The sequence below is a fragment of the Falco naumanni genome, chromosome 4 (genome assembly GCF_017639655.2).
Source record: "Falco naumanni isolate bFalNau1 chromosome 4, bFalNau1.pat, whole genome shotgun sequence".
NCBI lineage: Eukaryota > Metazoa > Chordata > Aves > Falconiformes > Falconidae > Falco > Falco naumanni.
The window spans coordinates 86,293,720-86,313,519 of NC_054057.1; the positions used below are offsets into that span (position 1 = coordinate 86,293,720).

At 46.4% G+C, this 19,800-nt stretch overlaps 1 protein-coding gene across 8 annotated transcripts in view; it reads left to right on the forward strand.

Moving 5' to 3' along the window:
• LMF1 (lipase maturation factor 1) overlaps window positions 1-19,800 on the forward strand; it is a 218,164-nt gene that overhangs the window by 58,443 nt on the left and 139,921 nt on the right. For all 8 annotated transcript variants that reach the window (XR_005827344.1, XR_005827345.1, XR_005827346.1 and 5 more), the window contains one exon: window positions 2,473-2,621. Coding sequence is in view for 5 of the 8 variants with exons in the window: in XM_040590105.1 (XP_040446039.1) it covers window positions 2,473-2,621 (149 nt within the window). In the remaining 3 variants the exon portion in view is untranslated. The remainder of the gene's footprint in view (window positions 1-2,472; window positions 2,622-19,800) is intronic.

The window sequence follows — 19,800 nt, forward strand, 5'->3', positions numbered from 1 at the left end:
ACTTGTAAAACGGTGCTGTGACCGTAGTTTGTCCTTGGCTGCACTTCCAGTTAAACCCTGTTTGGTGCCGGCTTAGCTGCACCCGCTGCCAGTCCCTGTTGTCAGCAGTGGGTAATTTAAGAGGTTTCTCCCAACAGCTGGCAGCACTGTTTGCTCCGGTGCTCCCTCCTGCCGCGGCGCTGAGCTGTCCCCCTCGCTGGCACCGTTCGCCTCGGATTATGCTGTTGGACTCACAGCCGGGTGGTGGTGGTGCCAGGATTCAAACTTGTCGCTTTGGAACAAGAAGCACAGGTGCAGGCTGAACTCATGATCCTTGGAGGCCAGCACATACCGGGAAAGCTTCGACTTCGCTTCGGACACACGCGCGCTCATGCACGCGGCCCGGCGAGCTGGTTGTGTGCTCGTATAGCCCATTTCACGCACAAGACACGTGTCACCCAGGATTGCACGATCCTTTCGTGCCACTTCCCTCTATGCACACAAACATCTCCCTAGGTGTTTGGTTTAAAAACAACTTTTAAAAATTGCCACTGTCTCATGCACGGTGGGAGGCGATGCTGCTCTGGAAGGGAGATGCATACGTAGGGATCGCAAAGCCGTTTGGGGGTCTAGAAGCGTCCGCCTTCCTGCTCAGCCATCCAGCGTGCATCCTATATGTCTGCAGGGAAACACAGTGATTAACATATGAAAACACTGATAACAGTGGGATTCTTGTGCAGGCAGAAATGAAGGAGATATACTACCATTTTGGTGCCAGTTAGACCCATAACTGCTATTTGTGGCTGGGTTTAGTAACAATTAACCTTTCACATTTTGCATTAGCCATTGCTTTCCTGGTGCAGCTGCTTTTATAACAATATACTTCGCTTGTCCACTCAAAAGTGCTAATTTTGGCAGTTGGGTTATCTATTCTAGAAACCACAGGATGTATGGAGGGAGAGTGGGTATTTTTTAATAGTTGTTTGATGTAAAATAATCTTTTTGAGAAAAGAAACAACATTTTGATTTAAGGGACTTTGTGCATATTAAGGTTAAAAAAAGGAGATTGCATGACTGCTGCTTAAAGTATTTTAAAGCAGGTTCAACATAGTCTTGCTTGTGTGACAGTCAAATTGCAGCTTTGAAAAATCTCAACCTGGTGCACAATCAGGTGTCTTAGACTGGAGCTGGAAGAAATTAATTCCTTTGGTAGGTGTTTCCCTGCCTGTTTGGTGAAGGGAGGTGTTATGGACCACACGTTGTTGCTGCCATTTGGAAGCTGGTAAAGCACCTGGGGGGCTCTTGGGAAAAGGAACATGGCTACAAGGGACCCATGGGCACTATCTGGTTTAATTTATGTAGCCATGTAGATGGGAATACCAGCATCTTAAATAGCTCCGAAGAGGTTGCTGAGTTTTCAGGAATTGTCCCCACTAGTGTGCCATTTAGTGTCTGTTTGTTTGTTTTTTTAATGGCTTCAGAGTGCAATTGTATTGTGCAGAAATATTTGAAAATTGGAGTGTGTAATTGGAGGTAGGACAAAGTAGGAGTAATTTGGTTTTGGCATCAGTCTGTTGTTCCTTAAAAACATAGTGGAGGTTGGACTTCACCTGTCAAAACAGAACTGCTGTGTTCTGCTCTTCCGGAATAATAATTTCAATATTTATACAATATGCTGCGCTGGAAAAAGAAAATGTAAAATGTAGATTTGAATGAAGTATGTTATAATCTGCCTTCTCCAAAGTGTCCAGTATTGCAGGTAATGGGTTCGCTGTGTGGTTTCAAGGCTGTGCTTTCATCTCACTCTACTGGTATTCAATCTAGAGTAATTTTGCTAAATCCTGCAGTGTGTAAAACTGGCTTGATGGGTGATTTGGACTTTTTTCACTATGATTTTTCTTTGCAATTTAAAATTCAAAGCTTCTCATTGTACGTTAATATTGATGATGAATAAGACTTAATGTGATTTTAATAATTTCCTGTTGAAGATAAAGACTGCCTCATTTGGGCACCAATCCAGTAGTCAGTGGGACTGTTGGCAGTGGCTCGGTCAGTCCATGATTGCAGGAATCGCAGCGGCACCGATCGGTTGTGTGCCTGGGTCACCTTGCCAATTCCCAGGGCAGTTAACTCTGCTTCATAGAAGTTCTTGTATTTTCTTTTGCTTTGTGTTGCATAAAATAACCATGTAAACAACAGAAGTGTCCGTGTGTGTGGTTGGAGAACACCACAACCCGATGCACCACATGCAGTTGCACATCATTCATACTGGAGCTCAAAGTGTGACCTCCCAGTGTGTGTGATGGGTGTATGAGGACAGAGTTTGGAACCTGAGTTTCCCCAAGTTAAACTTAAAAAGCATTACAAGTTGTTGGTGGTTTGTTTTGCTTTTTTTTTTTTTCTTCTTGGGTGTTTAAAATTTGTGAAAGCATAACTTACAGGACTTGTACAATAACCATTTTCTTTTTCATTTCTGACATGCTGGCACTACAGGATGGGAATCACAGCTCCTGGAAACAGGGTTCCTGGGGATATTCCTCTGCCCACTGTGGACCCTCTCCCGCCTGCCCCAGCACACTCCTCCTTCCAGCATCGTCATCTGGGGCTTTCGGTGGCTGATTTTCAGGATCATGCTTGGAGCGGTAAGTGGGACTTCATGTTTTTGCTTTTTTGAGATGTCAGCAAATGGAGTGTCTCATCCTAACAGAAAACCTACCCCTGGTCCAATACTTTGGTGTCCTCTGGTTTAGGATTTTTTCTGGTTACAAGGAAGAAGCATGTAGTAGGAAATGCTTCATCCTCTGGTTCACAGAATCTTTCAACTATTAGTGTTTATTTTAAGGAGGACAAACACAGGAGTAAGAATACCTGTGCTGATATGTTGGTGCTGCTGGTGTGATTGGCTCTTGAAAAGGAATAAAAGTGAAGTTTGAGACTTGGGCATTGTGGCTCTTTGATAAGATGGTTGGGAGTCCAGTGGGTACTTCCCAGGAGCTTTACCCTGAGTTATTTTTTCTTTGTGCGTGCTTTACTGTAATGTCACTCTGTGCTCCGTGTTTTCAGAGAAAACAATTGCTGCATTACTGTCTCTGTGCCAGTGGAAATTCCCAAGTGGCTTGTAAAAGAATCCATCAGGAGCTGACACATCCTTGTTAAAACAAAGGTGTGGCAGGGGCATTATCCCGTCATCTCAGTATGCATTTTGGACATTTCAAAATATCCCAAAACTTTAAGCTAAGGGTTATCACTGTAGAAGGAGATTGCAGGCAGGTGGGACATTCCTGTGTCCATTTGCTCTAAAGTCCTACTGTCACCCCAGCTCTTAAAGTGCTTGAATCTGTAGTCAAGCTCTTAAAAAATAAATGAAAGACAAACTTTTTTGTGTTAGCATTAGTGTTTGCTACTTTCAAGACAACTTTGTTAGAGGCAGATATGTTATTGCAGTAGATATTCTTGGAAAACGTGTGCTGTACGCTTGTTGCACCAAAGATAAAATTTTGCACGTGTTGTGCAAGTGTATTTCAAAACCCACTCTTTGATGTTGTGTTAATTAGCTATGGTGTAGCATTGCCAAATTTTGCTCAGCTTCCTAAAGCTGCAGTTCTTGCTCATTATTAATTCCTGCAATTCTTGCTCATTATTAATGAAATAGATCTGAGCTTGCTGCAGGGCAATACTGATGGATAAAATTGCTCCTGAAGGTCCGCTCCAGCCCAGCTTTCTATGACCCCATACAATATCTGCATGTGTAGATAATCCCATAGATTTTAATGCAACTGCTGGTTGAAAATATTCTATAAGGGTTTATGGTAGATGTGACGCTTAGGGGCATGGTTTAGTGGGGACTTGGTAGTCCTGGGTTAACAGTTGGACTATCTGATGATCTTAAAGGTCTTTTCCAACCTAAATGATTCTGATTCTGTGAGACAAAGTCACCTTTGTAATGCTTTTAAAATGCTGTAAGGTTTTTGGTTGGAGTTCAGGTGGGCGGTACGTTCTGCCATACCCTGGGATGGAGGCGACTGGATGCATCTGTAATTGCAACTTTAAATTGCAGAAATCCAGTCTTTCAGGATGCCTGACTCCTGTGGAGAGAAGGTCTTGTTTGACACTGCCAGCAGGAGATGGAGCTAATGGGAAGATCCATGGTGGGCTGAACACAAAATGTCAGGAGCCTCATGGCAAACAAGCTGTTGTGGTTAGGTAGGTAGATGCAAAATTACTCGGGCTCTTGTGATCTGTTTTCATGGAGGCTTTTCCTGGGACAGCTGGGAAGTTGCAATTAGAAAAAAAGCTGGAATGGTTCTCTCCCGGGTTTGACTGTTAAACCACAACAAGTCCTTAGCAAAACAGCTGGTAGGAAAGGAATGGAAATGTGAGTGTCTGTGGAGCTTGGTGCTCTTTATGGGAAAGTGGTGCTGGAAGGGAAATGTGGTAGCCAGGTGAAGTACAGTGTATGGGTTTGGGAGAGAATAAAGGAAGATAATCCCTAAAAATGGCCTGCCTTAAACCAACTAAGGCAGCTTGTAAATCTGTGCACGGGCTCTGCTGCAGTATCAGGAGTCCGTACCTGGAGAAGCAGCGGGGGTGCTGCAGGGCTGGCACCATCGTGCTGCACGGGGCACTGTCCCGGTAGCGTCAGGGCTGGGCTGTGCCGGCGCTTGCTGCTGGCTGTCCCTTTGGTGCCAGCTGGCCTGTTGGCTTGCTGCTGGCGTTGTGCAGAGCTCCTTGGGGGCAATCATTTGCAGTCCACGTGAAGATCACAGATGATGAGATGTGGGTCTCCATGCAGCTGATGCAACAGGTATGAAGGGTACGTTGTTGGTCAAATGAGAACAGTTTGTTGAAACTTTTTTTGGATGAGAAGCTAAGAGTGGTTTCGGTATTAAATTTTTGCCATTAAATTTTTGTGAGAAAGTGCCTGTTGTTCTTGATGCCATCTGGTTTCTCGTTTGGGCATCATGCTGACTTGATTAAAATTGAGATCCTTCAGAGTTGGCTGGAGAAGGTGCCATTCACATCTCAAGCTGGCTGGAGCTGTATGTCCTCAAGCCATGGGATGGCTGTGGGGAGGTCACAGGCTCGAGGGCAGCTGCTCTCCACCTGAGGAAGGATTTCTAACAAGTTTAAAGCAGCGCTTAAAACTTAACATGCTAGCCACTTTGAGGCATGGTTTTTACAGTAGTTTTCAAGTGTCTTAAGGTACTGTTTAGGGAACACAGTTGAAGGTCGCTAACCTGCCAGAAATATCCATCTATGTTTTTTTACAAATTAAATTTCCTGTCCTCTCCTTTAAGTGCAGAATGATAAGCACTTTAGTAGCTGGCCTGTGTGGTTTCTTCATTATATTTTTGAGGGCAGCAAAGGTCTGAAGTTGTTAAAGATTTGTGATTGCAGTAGCACAGCACTGGCTGGCCTTTAACGACAATCATGAGGACTCGTGGGGGTGACCCGAGGGGTCCCAGTCCCTGCAGGACCCCTGTGCAGTGATTCAAGAGGAGCTGAGAGTGTTTCCTGCCTTGCTGGATTAGATCCTGTGAGGTGACCTGTTAATCCTCTAACCTCGTGAAGTCCAAGATGCAGGTTACCTTCAACAGTAGATAGACTTTGCTCTGCCTGCAGGGCTTGGGGGGAGCATGGTTGGGGGCATGTGTGTGTGGTTTTTTGGGGTGGGTTGGTTTGGTTTTGGGAGCCTCATTATGAGTGTATTATTTGGGCCATTTATCACTGATGTCATTTTCACCGAATGTCGGTGTAGCCCCTTCATCCCTGATGGATGGAGGCTGATTCCTGCAGTCTTGATGCTTCTCAGCTTCTGAAATGCTTCGTCTCAGTCATGATGTTGATTATAGAAAGAATTAACAGTCCATGACACTAAGTGCAGGGAAATGCAGCTAAATTTCTTAACGAGTTACATGATCACCAAGTTTGCATCCTGCTTTCCTTTTAAAGGGGAGTTTGGCTGAGCTTTGCCTTGTTCCTCCGAACTTGTAATATATACTCTGAATTATGGGACAGCTTGGGTATAAAGGAAAATCGTGCTCACCAGACATCTTAGTCACTGTTATCTCTGTGCTGCTTCTTGGTTTTATCAGGAGAGTAATAATTCTCCCATAATTTTAGGAAGAGCCCTCTGCAGAAGAGATGCTGCCCCTCGAGTCCCTTGTCTGTCTGGGTCACTGATACATAAGTAACAGCCATAGGAGAGGAAAACATGGAAAGGTCATTAAATGGGGATCTATACAAGCAAGTGGAAATCAGTGATTGATGGTATCTTTAACGTTTTGGGGCCCAAACACGTGTACATTTCCTTCTTGGCTGGGGTAATGACGCTTGCAGGCACAGGGAAGCGAGTTTGTGTGAAACCGAAGTATCTCCTGCAGCGCAGGTGCACCTGCTCACAGCCCATCTTTGATTTCTTCCCTAATCTGGGCAGGAGCTGAAGCACGTGCACAACCGTGGACTGAAGGAAGTTTTTCCCAGGGGTGGGTTGGCAATGATTCTATCTTACACGGAGAGGAAGTTTGACGTTCCCGCATGGTTTGCCGAGGACTCTCCTAGCTGGTTGGGGTAAGGCTTTCCTTGGAAAATGCCATCCTCCAAGCAAACAGCGTTCCATTGGCTCAGCTTGGGTTTTCTCACCTTGTGCTAGACGCTAGGTGAGCAGTGTCTTGTGGGGTCTGAAACGCACCTTCAATGGGCAAGCTTGTCTCTCTTTTGCAACGTGATGGCTCCCAGTGAGGACTTCAGGTTCTTACCCCAGAGCTCTCCTGTTGCCTGCAGGCAGTTTCTATATCACAAACAGAACATGGGGGTCGATTTCACTTGTCAGCCCCCCTTTTTTTTTTTCCATTCAGTGTAACATATATGGGAGAGCTCTAGCAACCAGAGACTTTGCATTGAAGTCCTGGGAATTCCTACCAAAGTGAATGCTGATGTGCCCATACCCGTTGTAGCCCCTCTTGTATCAGCCTGTGAAGGAACAGAAGATCAAGCCCAGTAAAGATGCTGGATGCAAAATAAATCTGACACTAGAGAAGGGAGGCTGGACTTAAAAGATGTTGTTTTCTAACTCAAATTAGCATGGTTGTTGCTATCCATCTTTCCAGAGCACATGAACAATCATCTCGAAAGCTTCCCATATCCTGTCACCCCACAGGCTTGTTTACAGCCTCCTCATTTAGAAGTGCTGGAGCAGCAATATGTCTTTATACTTTCTGCCACATAAACTGTGGAAGTCCACAGAGCTGGTGGAAGATGTCTAAGTGGCACATGAAGCTCACCGATGTACTGTGCTCCCCTGCTTTGCTGCTGCCTTTTCTTTTGTGTCTTGCTGTTTATCTCTCTCCTGCTTAGGAGGTGAATATTGCTGTTGACACTCAGCAGCATCCCCAGCATGCTCCTGTTTCCTCCTCTCTTAGTCTTAACCAGGTGTTTTCTCCTGAAGCATGTGAGCACTATCGTCCAGCTCCGGACCGCTGTAAGGGAGTGTTGCAGTTTCCTGGCTAATTCTGCCCCCTCAAAATCATGTCCAGATCTTGCTTTAAAGTACATGCCTTCCCTGGGGGCTGGCTGGGTTTGTTTAGGGGAGATACAGCATATGAGAAATAAAATATTCCCGGAGGCGAGGAGCACAGGCAGGCTCTGCTTCTGGCGTTTGATTGGCAGCAAGTGCTGGGCTGATCTTAAATATTGCTGACTCTTTAAAAGGTGTAATTATGTGATTCAATCTATATGTTTGATGTTCCTAATAATCCATTAGTGCAGGATGTAAAGACGGATGCTTCTTAGGAACATGCAGAGGCAACAGAATAGCAGTCCCTTTGTGTGAGCAAGCAGCTTGTTAGGAAATAAGCGATGCAAACAGACATTTAAAGGGCTGATTTGCCTCAGAAGCGCTCAATGACTTAATGTCTTTGCTGTCTTGCTTGCAACCCTGTCACTCTGATTTCTTGAAGCTTGGAAGGTGCAAAGTGATGTTTTGTGTTTCCACAAGGATCAAGAGGTGGGTAAGCAAAGGTGGGCGCTCAGCCCATTAACCAAACCGCGGTGACTTGCCGAAAGGAGCAGGCCATGCTGTCAGGAAGGTGCTTTGCTCGGCAATGTTGCCTGGTGGTAATTAGGTGTTTTGACATCTGCAAATACTTGGGGAGTCATCTAAGGCACGACGCTGCACTCTCAAAGCCTCGACCCTTTCTCAAGTGTGTATGTATATAATATATATATATGTATATAATATATATATATATTTAAGCAGTGGAGTTTCTTTTCTAGCTGCTCTGTTCCCTGTAGAGCCGTTGTTGGACTCGGTGCATTTGATGGGTTTGAGGGCGGTGGGGCTGTCTGCACACTGCTGGTCCAGCTCCCTGGTCTGGATCGGCCTCTTCTCCGAGCCCCTCACTGCAGGCTGGGGGTCTGGAGGGGCTCCTGGCAGGATTTAGTCAAACACCAGATTTTTATAATCACTTGATCCCCAGTACTGGGACTCATTGGAGGAGTAGCTATGCTTCCTCAGTTCGGTGGAGCGCCATCTCCCCTGCACCTTGTGGCTTTTCAAAGCCAAGTCACATTCGTGCTCTGGCTGGGCTGTTGGGGGAGCTTCTGGTTTAGTTCCCAGGGCTGTGATCATATGCTGTGCTAGGTGAGGCTGTGGGCTTTACCTCCGAGATGGGCAAGTTCCCTGTGGTGCTTTTGTGGGTTTTTTTTTCTGATAGGCAGCAGTGTTGCTGATGAGCTCTTCTTTACCAGAAAACGTAATTTGTGGCTGGTACCCCATTCCGCAAATGCTAGTCCTATTCTCTCTCTCTCTTTTTTTTTTTTTTATTTTTTTTTCAAAAGACTTGAAAGTAAGTGACAATTTTGGCAAGTTCATGTATTTACTGCAGTTACCTGCTGCAGGTGAGAACCATGTGCTTGGAGAATCCAAATACCTGCCCTGCTTGTGCTGGGGTGAGCTGGGGAGTAGCTGTGAGCTGATGAATTGCTAACACTGTGCTGCTGAAACTTTGTAGTACCTCTTAGGATCCTGAAAGTCATTAGTGATTGCATATGCAAACCATAAAATAGAGTTTCTGTTTCTTCATTAGTTGAGTGTCCAAGAAACATTGCATGCATGCTTGCTCAGAAATGTGAGAATTTGATTTTTGTCGGCACCTGTGTGCATAACTATAGTAACACTGATAAAACTTAGTAACTGAAAAAACACGTGTAAAGGGATAGAGGTACAGGAATGTTATTTAACTAGATTTTGGGAAGAACCTGCAGCAAGGTTCATCCTTGAGCCCCCAGCAGCCAGCCTCGGTGGGTGAGGGGTCGCAGTGCTGGGTGTTGGGAGCATCTCCTGATATCTCTGCCCTGGGGTCTTGTGTTATGTGAGCTTTGACACCCCCTGCCCAGCTTGCAGTGGGATGCCACGCTGCCTCAGGCTGCAGCTTGGTGTGCATCGAGCTGAGCTGTGACTTGAAAAGGCTGATGCTTTTGAACATTGACATGACTTTCATGATTTCATCACTGGTTTTGGGTTGCCTCTGCTAGTTACACGCGGCTCCTCCGGTCTCATACTAGAGGGTTTTTTTTGTCAAGAGGCAGTTAAATGTAGGGCTGTTTCCTCATATCAGCACATCTTTCTGTTGATAAAGCAGATATTAACAGGGTGTGTAACGAGTTCAGATCTAACTCTTGACATAGTATCGCCTCTTCCACCTGGATATGGTGAAGTATGGTGGGAATGATTGGACAGGTCAAAGACTTACCAGGTCAAAAAGCAAAGCAACCAAAGAACCCCCTATAAAACCTGCCCCACTGCTGGGGACAGAAAATATGACTTAGGGACTGGGATGGGGAAACAGGTCCCAAACTGAGCCAGAGGTTGAGGAAGAAACTGGGATGAGCTGTGGGAGCCCTGTCTGGCGGAGGATGCCATGCCCATCCCAGCGAGGTGCTGGGGCTCCTTCCTGCTTGAGCGGGTTCATCGAGCGCAGAGCTGCTAAAATTGTGCGCAGCCGAGTTCAGGCCTGCCCAGCTCCATGCCAAGATCTGTCTTCGCATCGTTACATCTTTGGCTTAACTGAAGAGAGCGTTAAACAGTGGGCAGCTTTGCGTGGAGGAGACAGGAGTGGTTTTTATGGGGGTGCGTGATGGTGTTTGCACATGTGCCGTCCCTCCTGCTCCACGTTATTTCAGGTTTGGAGATATTCAAAGTATGCATGTAGGTTTTGAACAAGTGTGTATCAGCCGTGCAAGCCTGGATTGCTGCCGCAGATGAAGCTAGCGATGAAGGTTGTGCAAGGGAACTCTGCCTGGAAGCGTGAGCTGCTGCTGTTTTACTGCAGCTCTTTGTGGCTGCAACGGTGCAGCTGGCACTTGGAGGGCTGGTGCTAAAAGCAGCATGGAAATGTCGTTATCTGTTTATGGCTGGTATCACTCCTGTAAAACATGAGGCACATGAAATGCCTTTAGGTCAGGTTGGTCTTCAGGCCAACGAGAAGCAAGAGTTGAGATTGAGTTTTCTTGCACCAAAGCAAATGCGCGTGTCGGCTGCTTGCACGTGGCAGATGGCCACGATGCTGTTGGTGTGAGTGGTCCCTCTGGAAGTGCCCAACAGTGATGGTGTGCTGCAATTTATGTGGCTTTTCATCATCTCCATTTAAAGCTGTTTCCTGTGCCTCTTCCCTCTCTGCCTTTCTCTTTGTGGGGCACAAACGTGGAGCCTGGCAGTTCTCTATATTACACAGAGCTGAAGGCTGGTGGTTGCTGTGTTGATAATACAGATCCCATCCCGACACGTACTCTGAGCCAGGGACATGTCAGTGGGAATATTGGTAGTCAAGAAAGTTAAATGCCTCGAGATTCCCACTCTTTTGTTCTTGCACACTTGATGCATTCTTGTTTCATGGCAGCAGAGCCATGGTCTGGGAGCAGCTAGGTACTGGGATTTGCCTGCTGTGGTCCAGGGCTCTTGGGTGCTCTTGCTCAGGGAGCGGAGCCAGTGTCGCTGGCATGGGGTGTCTCAAGACCTGGTCAACAATGAAAGGAAAACGCTTTTAGTGTGTCCTGTAGCAAATGGAGAACTGACATGTGTAAAGGAATGAAGCTGGGTTATTTAGCATTGATAACATACAGCTGTGGGTTGGCTTCAGGGGCGGTGGGTTGGCCGATGTAGCTAAGGTGCAGCTGTGGCTGGTTCTGTTAAGGGTTGAGAACCAATGAAGGGGGAGCAGCTGAGGAAGAAGCAGAGAGAGGAAGAAGCAAGAGAAGAGAGAGTGGGCCCTGGATGAGGTGAGATGAGGAGAAGGCAGCAGAGGGACTGGCATGAAGAGTGTGTTGGTATGAGGTGGTAAAAGACCTTGTTGCAGCTTGACAGTTTGGAGAATGCTGTGACAGACATGCACTTCCCTGTTGTTCCCTGGGTTTTGGGTTGTGGACCCACTGTGAGGGACAGGACCCATCAGTGCCCCTCTGCTCGTGGGCAGTACCATGCACCTTGGAAGTCACCTCCAGAGCTTCTCTCCACCTGCCTCTCCCACATCTCTTCTTTGGGTCCTTTTCCCATTGCTGTAACCAGGTGGAGATGCTGGTGCTGTGCGAGCAGTGGTGCTGTACGGTCACATATGTATGGGTGAGCCAGTGCACATGCATCATGGCTTGTTTTGGTTGCTAATGGAGAACTGGTTGTTTTCTCAGGGGGTTCCAATAAGCATTTTACTTTGCACCAGGATGGGTTGGCAGTGCCCTGTTAGCAGAGAGCAGGAGCACTGCTGAGACGTACGTTAGTCAAAGGACCCACTCTGTACAAATAATTATCACTACTGGAGATGCAACAAGGAGGTGGGGAGGATTCAAGTGCTGGTAGTGTTACAGTATGCGGGGAAACTGGAAGTAAATAGGGAATTAAGGTGAAGCTTTGTCTTGGTAAGGATCACAGACATACGGAATAAGTTATCGGGGAAGGTGGCTGGAGCAGAGAGTATAAGTCTGAGACATCTTGATTAGTTTCTGGAGGAAAGGATTGAAGAGTATAGTGAAAAAGCAGGGAAACAGGATTTAAAGCACATTACCAGTTTAATTTAAAAGTGCCCAAAGCAAGGAAATGCAGATTTAAAGCTGCCAATCTATCACTGGCTGATGCAGGTGTTGGGCTTGGGAGCATTCGGCGGGGTCTGTGAGCAGATGGGTCTGTGCCCCACAGGCTCCGCTCCTGGCCAGGGCCACGAGGCTTGGGCTTAAGCTGCCCAAGCTCAGGTTTGCTACAAGAAATTACATCCTTTAGTATGTGTGTTATGAAATAATATAATGGTAATATTAATTATATACATGTATTTTTATAAAATAATATGACCTTGACATCTTCCTCGTGCGATGCCCTTAAAACTGTTGCAGGGGCTGCTCCCTGCTCGCCGGGCTGATGGCACACCGGGAGCCAGGGGTGGGCTCACATGGGGAAGGGGTTTCCTTCTCCCCCTTATCTTCCAGTATTGGAGAGCCCTTCCCAGGAGTCGCCTCCCACTCCTCCTCATGCAGGGTACGTTGTGTGGAAGGTCATGAGGGGCACAGGGGGAATTTAGGGAACCCAAAGTGCATCTTTTCAGGTTGTGATTTGTGACTTGGCGGTGCCTCCCCTTGGTGTACTTTCTGTAAACAAAATTTCTCTCTCTTCCCCCCGCACCCCACCACTTTCTGGATTTCTCTTTCTCAATGTAGCTACAGACTGAACCCCCTGAGCTTGAGCTCTGCTTCTCTGAGCTGTTCGAGTACATCCCTGGAAGAAGCCACTGCAGAACAGAGGAGTCCCGGAGCATTTTTTGGCAGCTAGAGACTTAGAAAACAATTTAAATCCTCTGGCATTTCAAGTCTATACAAAAGATACGTTTCCCCTTTTACAGGAGGAAAAAAGGTCGTTTAAAGTGGTAATCTTGGGAAAGAAATAGTGCAAAAAGATTTATAATAATTAGCAATCAATCCTTCCACTAAATTCTCATCATTGCTTCCTAGTACATGTTGTCCATCTTTCACACAGAGAGGTGTTTTCACAGAGAAAGGATCAATTATTTCCAGATTGTTTGTATCTCATTGGGTATTTAATCTCTTTTGAAATTATATTTTATTTTCTTTACTATTAGAAAAAAATGTTTCTTTTAACCAACTGCAGTGAATTATTTTAGAAACTAGTGGTTCGTGTTAAACTCTTAATTTCTCATGGGTTTTTTTTGCTTGGATTCTGTTAAAAGTGTCATAACGTGGGTGGCATTTTAAAGGTTACTGGAAAGGGTGGGGATGTGATTAGCTAATAAGGGAGATGAACTTTCTGGCAAAAATAATGAAGAGTTTAAAGCAAACAGAATCTGGATGCCTGTAGTAAAATTGCATTATATGTAACAAAATAAAAGTTGGAATTTAGGTGATCTCTGTAAATATAAAAAAGAAGAACCACCAAACGGATGTAGTTGTCATTTCAGTGACAAGCATGCCCTGATCCTGGGCATTATGGCTCTGAAATTGAGAATAATTATTCTAATTTGTTTTATTACATTAGCGTGGGTAGGAGGGAAGAAAGGGAGCTTTCTTTTATGGCTTTCTCATTATTCATAGGCGAGCGCGGCAGGGCCAGGCTCCCGGCTCCCGTGCCGGGGCTTCATGGGAATTTTTGGAAAATGATGTCTGCAATGTTCTGACCTTTGCCGTCCCAGCTGCAGCCCTCCTCCTCTCTGCAGGGATCCCACACTTGACTCCTTAGCAACCTCCTTTGTGCCTCTGATCTCGCTCCATTTGTCTAGTAATAGCCCTTGGCAGGAAGACTTGTTGTTCCTTCGGTGGCTGTAAAAGGCAGGGAGCCGCTAATGCCAAGGACTTTCCAAAATCCCTTTCACCCACTCCTCACAGCGCTGTCTTCAAAGTCAATCAGATGCTGGTGCAGTCATGGTGGCTTCTCAAAGGGTCTTTCTGGTGGCTGGGGGAAAAACCAGCAACAAATACAACAAAACAAAAATCAACACCAGTGACTTCTCTTTCTGAAAAAGTGTTTTCCAGCCCGTCGCGCTGAGGTGCTTCACAGTTGCGTTTGGTGGTGACTCCAGTTCAGCTTTGGCGCTGGACCAGCCTGCGCCCGTTGCAGCAGAACGGAGATGTTCAGCTCTTCCGCGGGTGGGACCTGTCCTGTGGGCATATGGTCCTGGGGCCATACCGAAGCCCATCCCTGCCGCTGCAGTGGGGCTGGTCCACGTGAAGGTGGGTTTTTCTAGAGAATCTGGAGCCCCGTCCTATAATCTGCTTGTGCTGGACCAGAACTAACGTTCTCCCGATGATGAGGAAGTGCTAGCATCTTGGCGCAGGCTTGGACCTGAGTAGGGCTGACTCTGGGCTCTGAACTGATGCACAAGGTACAGAATTAAGCAATTTACACAGCAGTGTCACCTGAGGACCATAAGCTTGTCATTCTCTGGCTAAGGAGGAGGTTTTCTAGCCTGTGATGTGTGTGTCTCTTCACGGACGAAGCAGGAGAGGTTTGAATTAGCGGCTGTTCATTTAACGAGAGGTTTGTATGAACATCAGGTACAGCTTTTTTTTTTTAAAGCTTTTCGTTTGCTGCTGTCAGAGTTGTAGGAAAAAGTTCCCCAAAAGCCTAACACCTGTGTCCCCCCTCAAAACACCCCAGTGCGGCACATGTGGTCCAGAGCATCCTTCCTGAACCAGCTGGCAGAGCCTGCGGATGGGAGGCTGGGGGGGGCACAGGGGGTCTGGGTGACCCAGCCCAATACCATCCTCTGCCACCAGCGCGGTTTGTGGCAAGCCCTGCACCAGAGCACTCCACAATTGACGATTTGGGCTCATAAATTATGCAAATATTGAAAAGTATGCAAACAATTTCAATAGCCATAACACGAACCTTGGGGCATAAAAGGACCATAGAAAATGTTTTGAATTTTCGAAAAGCTAGAGCCCTTGCTGTCCTTGGGAATTAAATATTGTGTCTGTTATGATGTATATAAGAAAAAAAAAAGTCATAAAACAATGTCATGGAGTTCAGAGGCAGTTTTACACATCCAGCAGGAGGACTGTGCCACTGCCATGTATTGCTGCTGTAGCGTCACACCCATCCAAGCATCTTTCCCCTGGTGAATTAGAGCATTTAGCCATGATACTTATTACTGAGGCTGAAATAAAATCCAGATTTTTTTTCAAGATTTATCCTTTCAATTCAAATGCAGAAGCAAGATGGAGCAGGCAGGCAGGGAGCAGGCTGGGCGACCCGGTGCATAGCAGCGGGAAAACTCCAAGTGCTTTAGCGTTTCTGTTTGTGTCTAAAGACACCGTGTTGGAGCCCACAGATCTGAGCGCTTCAGGTGCCAGGGTCAGGCATGATTGAGGAGTGGCATAGCTGACTGTCCCCTTACAGCCCTGTCCTATAGCCCTTAAACAATTTTTTTTTCATTAATTTTAACTTTGTAAAGCTTTTCCCTCTTCTGTGAACTTGGGGTTCTAAATTACAGCCGGTTTGTCTTCAGCATACGTGGATACTTGTTTGGCTTTCAAAAGGTACCGAAACCGCTTCTCCTGGGGGGAGCAGAGGCTGGCAAGGGGCTGCGCGCGTGAAGTGCCAGGCACCGGTCAGGATTTCTCTGGAGTGTCTCATATTTATATTATGAGAAAAATTTAGCATTGGCCGTCATTGAGATTTTTTTCTTTTTACCCATCTTTTGTATTGTGAAGACACAGAAAGAAAGTCTTCAAATTGACTCTAAATTTATAATGCTGGTGCCCCGTACCCCACCCTGCTCACCATAGCCGATATCAATAGGGGTTTTGCAGACATAGCTTGAGTCACCAGGCTTTTTCTCGGCTTCCCGTGCTATTGGCCTGTCTGTACCATTTTTTTCAGAATTAATTTTGGGCTGAAAAAGTCTCAAAGAGTGCTTTGTTCCTCCTTGACACTCACTCCAGGGAAAAAAAAAAAAGAAAAAGAAAAAAACCGTGGAAAATCTGACATCTGCATTGTAGAGAAAAATCAATAGATAGGGAGGAATATAATTATCCCCCACTCCTGAAAGAATTTTTAAGATATTTTTTGTAACAGTGACTCATATCGGCTTAGAGCTTGAATGACATTTTAATTATTTAGGCTTTTTTTCATTTTGAATCACCAAAGTACAGCAGCCTGAAAGGGGTACAGTTGGGCAGAGCAATCCGCGTAAGATGAAAAGGAAGGATTTGTCGTGTCGGAGTTCAGCCACTTCCCTCCCTCCGAGCGGCGTCGGAGCAGGAGCTGCATGGCTCAGGGTGTGCGGGGCAAGATGCTGCATCGCTCCGCAGCGGCGGGTGACGGGTCCCTGAGTCATGTTTGCTGGCATCAAGTAAATAAGGGAAGAGTTTGTCGTCTTTGGAGATGTTTTGCTTCTTACGTGAAGTGTAAAATCCTTATGGAGTTGACTGTGATGGTGCATCTTGAACTGATGCTTGTGCTTGGGTTTGGTCGTTTGGGGAAGGGGGTCAGGGGAAAAAGTGGGTCTGGCGGAGGTGGTGGGTGAGAAGGAGCAAGGGCAATGCTGGGGATTTTGTTTGGGCATAGGCAGGTTTAATTAGAAGGGAATCTGCTAATTGGGCAATTGGAAGAAGAGTGAACACGTGAACACAGGGAGGAGATGGAGAGGTCTGAAGTAAAGCTGGAGAGCAAAGACTGTGGGCAGTGCCTGTCTGTGCGGGCAGAGATGGGGTGAGAGCTTAGTGGGAGGTCTGGGGGAGCTGGGGACCCGCGTGGACCTTGTCCGCAGCATCCTCCACTGGAGCGGCAGAGCTGCATCCAGGGGGGACACCCTGGGCAGGCCCCTCAGAGCGGGGAGGCTGGGGGTGAGTTTCTGTGCTTCTCGGTGCCCATGGTGGCTGTGACATGGACATGGTGGAAGGGCTCCTCTCTGCCTGTCCTGGGATGGACCTGCATGGTTCCCACGCTCCCAGCCTTCTGCAGATTCAGAAAGTCTGGGGCAGTTCCTGGGGGTCTGGAGGGGTGTGGGGGTGGGTCCACTTACGGAGCCTCTGCCAGTGGTAGCAGGTACCAGGCAGTCTTCACAACTCAGTGTTCAGCTTAATCCTAATGGCAGGGGATAGGGATGATACAATAAAAAGGAGCAGCATCCAGATGTGCTCCTCTCACTGAAAAAAATGCAGTTGAAAAGTGAGGACCCATTCTCGTCACATGTTCGTCCTCTCTGTGTTTTAAGGCGGCGATCCTCGGCATGCTACAGTGTAAATTCAGATGTCAGGACCCTAAAATCAAGCAGCAAGCTGTCTTTGGAGGACCCAGCCAGCAGCTGAATGGCTTGCATCCCTCTTCGGTTCTGCCTCCCAGTCCTGTTACATTCCTTGTGCCACTGTGTGCCATGGCCTTAGGTTTGGGATTTCTGCCACGATTTAATCAAACTCAAGAAATGTAGAAATCAAAAGCTGTTCATAAACTTCCTCTCTATGGCTTAATTTCCCCTGAAATCCCTTTTGTTGGATATTCTTTCAGTGATGGGGAAAGAGAGGGGGCATGTGAGGTTACTCAGTCAAGCAAGACAGGAATTGATTCAGTGGGAGTGAAGGGGTGATTTTGATTTCCACCCCCAAAGTCCCCTGGCCGCCAGTTGGCAAACCTTGCAAATGTGTTCAACAAAATACTGCATTTGAAAGAGAATTTATTAGTCATAAATAGTGAGTTTTCAGCAGGCTTACTGAGTTTTATAAATGGGACTGGTTCGGTGCCTTGCTGGCTGGGTCAAGTCTTGCAGGAGGGTGAAGTTGTGCAGTGAGGGTTTTGCTAAGAATTTGCTGGGAAATACTTTTTTTTTTTTTCCCCTCTGATTGCTTGTGGATCTGCTCAAGTGACTGCATCGTCATCTTTCCTTTAACACCGTAGTAAGCTATCAAAGCTAGTGATGATGCTCGAGGCAAAACGGGGTCTTGTTCTGCATAGCCGGTATCTTATTTATAGCTGACAAATAAAAGTACAGTGACAAAATCAGTCATGACACCTGCGGTGTATCCAAGGGCACACATCAGCTGAGCTTGGGAAATGCTATTTAAATATGAGTGTGAATGCATGGGCGCAAAGTGGGGCTGGCGGATGGAGAGCGCATGGGGGCTGAGCGAGGACGGCAGAGTGGCTGTGGTGATTAAAACCAGGCATTTTATTGAACACCATTAAAATAAATAAAAAAAATTTTAAAGGTCCTAAATGTAATTTTCCTTCCCCTGTGAAAAATGCTGGTGAATTTAATGCACCTTAATTGTGAGAGCCTGGGAGCCCCGGAGGTTGGTGTTTTCGAAGTACAAGCAGGTGCTGCATCTCCATCCTCCCCTGCGCTCCTCAGCCGTGCCCTAAAGGGAGCAAACTTAGTAGGGGAGAAGGTATTGAGCACATATTTCATTCTGGATGCTAATTCAATCCAGGGTGAACATTTTATAGTTCTCATGCAGACAGCAGCGCGAGGAGATTTCTGAGTGTGCAGAATGGCCTGGAGCTGCAGTCGGCTGTAAATCAATATGACAAAGATCTCAACTTTACCCTTCCCAGGCCAGGCTGTATTATTACTGGAAGGGGCTGGTGTGCACGTTGGGGCTGCCGTGAGCTCGGCCAGCAGGATCAAACCCTGGTGTCTTTGTAGCCACCGTCCCATCAGTATGAATTTAATAATTCTGGTTAGAGCTGGATTCAAAGCAAGGCCATGGAGGTGAAAGGGCAATTGCTGGTTCACTTAGCCACCTGTTTCCTTCCCTTTAGCTTATATTTAATTTGTATTGCTGAATACCTTTCCCTTCTGATATGCAGGGCTTTGAAAGTCTCTCCAGCCACCCCCAGTATGCAAACAGAGCCGGCGTTTCCGGGGGTGCTTCGTTTTTTCCTAGGGTTGTAAGCATGTGAACATGCGTTTGCCTTTGTCATTGGGAAAAGAAAATAAACTTTAGAGGCTGTTTTCCTGCTCCCTTCCCACTCAGCACACACACTTTTTAGTTTTATCTAATGATGGGAGTGAATCATAAAAAGGGAGAAGTAAAAAATGTTTTCAAAAATCCCCGTCTCCTGTTCATTAGTCTCCAAACCTTATGTCAAACTAAATGCAGAATTTGAGGTTTTAGCTGATGCTCTGCTAGCTCAGAACTAGGAAGAAACTTCTTAAATTTGTCAACTTAAAAAGGAAAAAAATACTTCTCAAGGAATTTTGGAATTTAGAAAATGAGAAACAAGTTAGCGCACTGAGCTACCTATAGTGTATCTTTTCTGTGTTTCCCAAATTATTACATTGCCATGTTGACGATATTAGGAGCGTTACACCAAGCTGCAATAACACAAAACCATGTACAAATGAGAACTGTGACTAAAAGCAGTGACTTGAACTGGCAGAGGAAGCCCCCGTGACCGGGTGTGCCTGCTTGGTGCCAGGTATTTAAAATGCAGCTGGGCTTGGTGGTGTTAGGTTTAGGGCTGGACTGGATGATCTTAAAGGCCTTATCCAACATAATTAAGCCTACAATTCCGTGATGCTACAGGATACCCAGGGGGCTCAGGGCTTCGTTCTGCGTTTGTGTAGCATCCTACCCGATGGGGTCCCGGTTGGTGACACTAACTCCTCAGTGCTATTGCTGTGCAAGTAGCGAATACCCATATGCAGTGCGGTGTCGAGTGCTGTTTCAGATTGCCTGAGATCTGGAGGTTTTCTTCGATATTTCAGACTTGTGGAATGTGGTTGGTGTTTTAGAAGATAACCAATAGTAATGACATTAGCAGCTGGCACGCAGCCCCTGCTGTGCGGGCAGCCTAACTTCACAAGTTTAATAAAAAGTCAGGGAGAT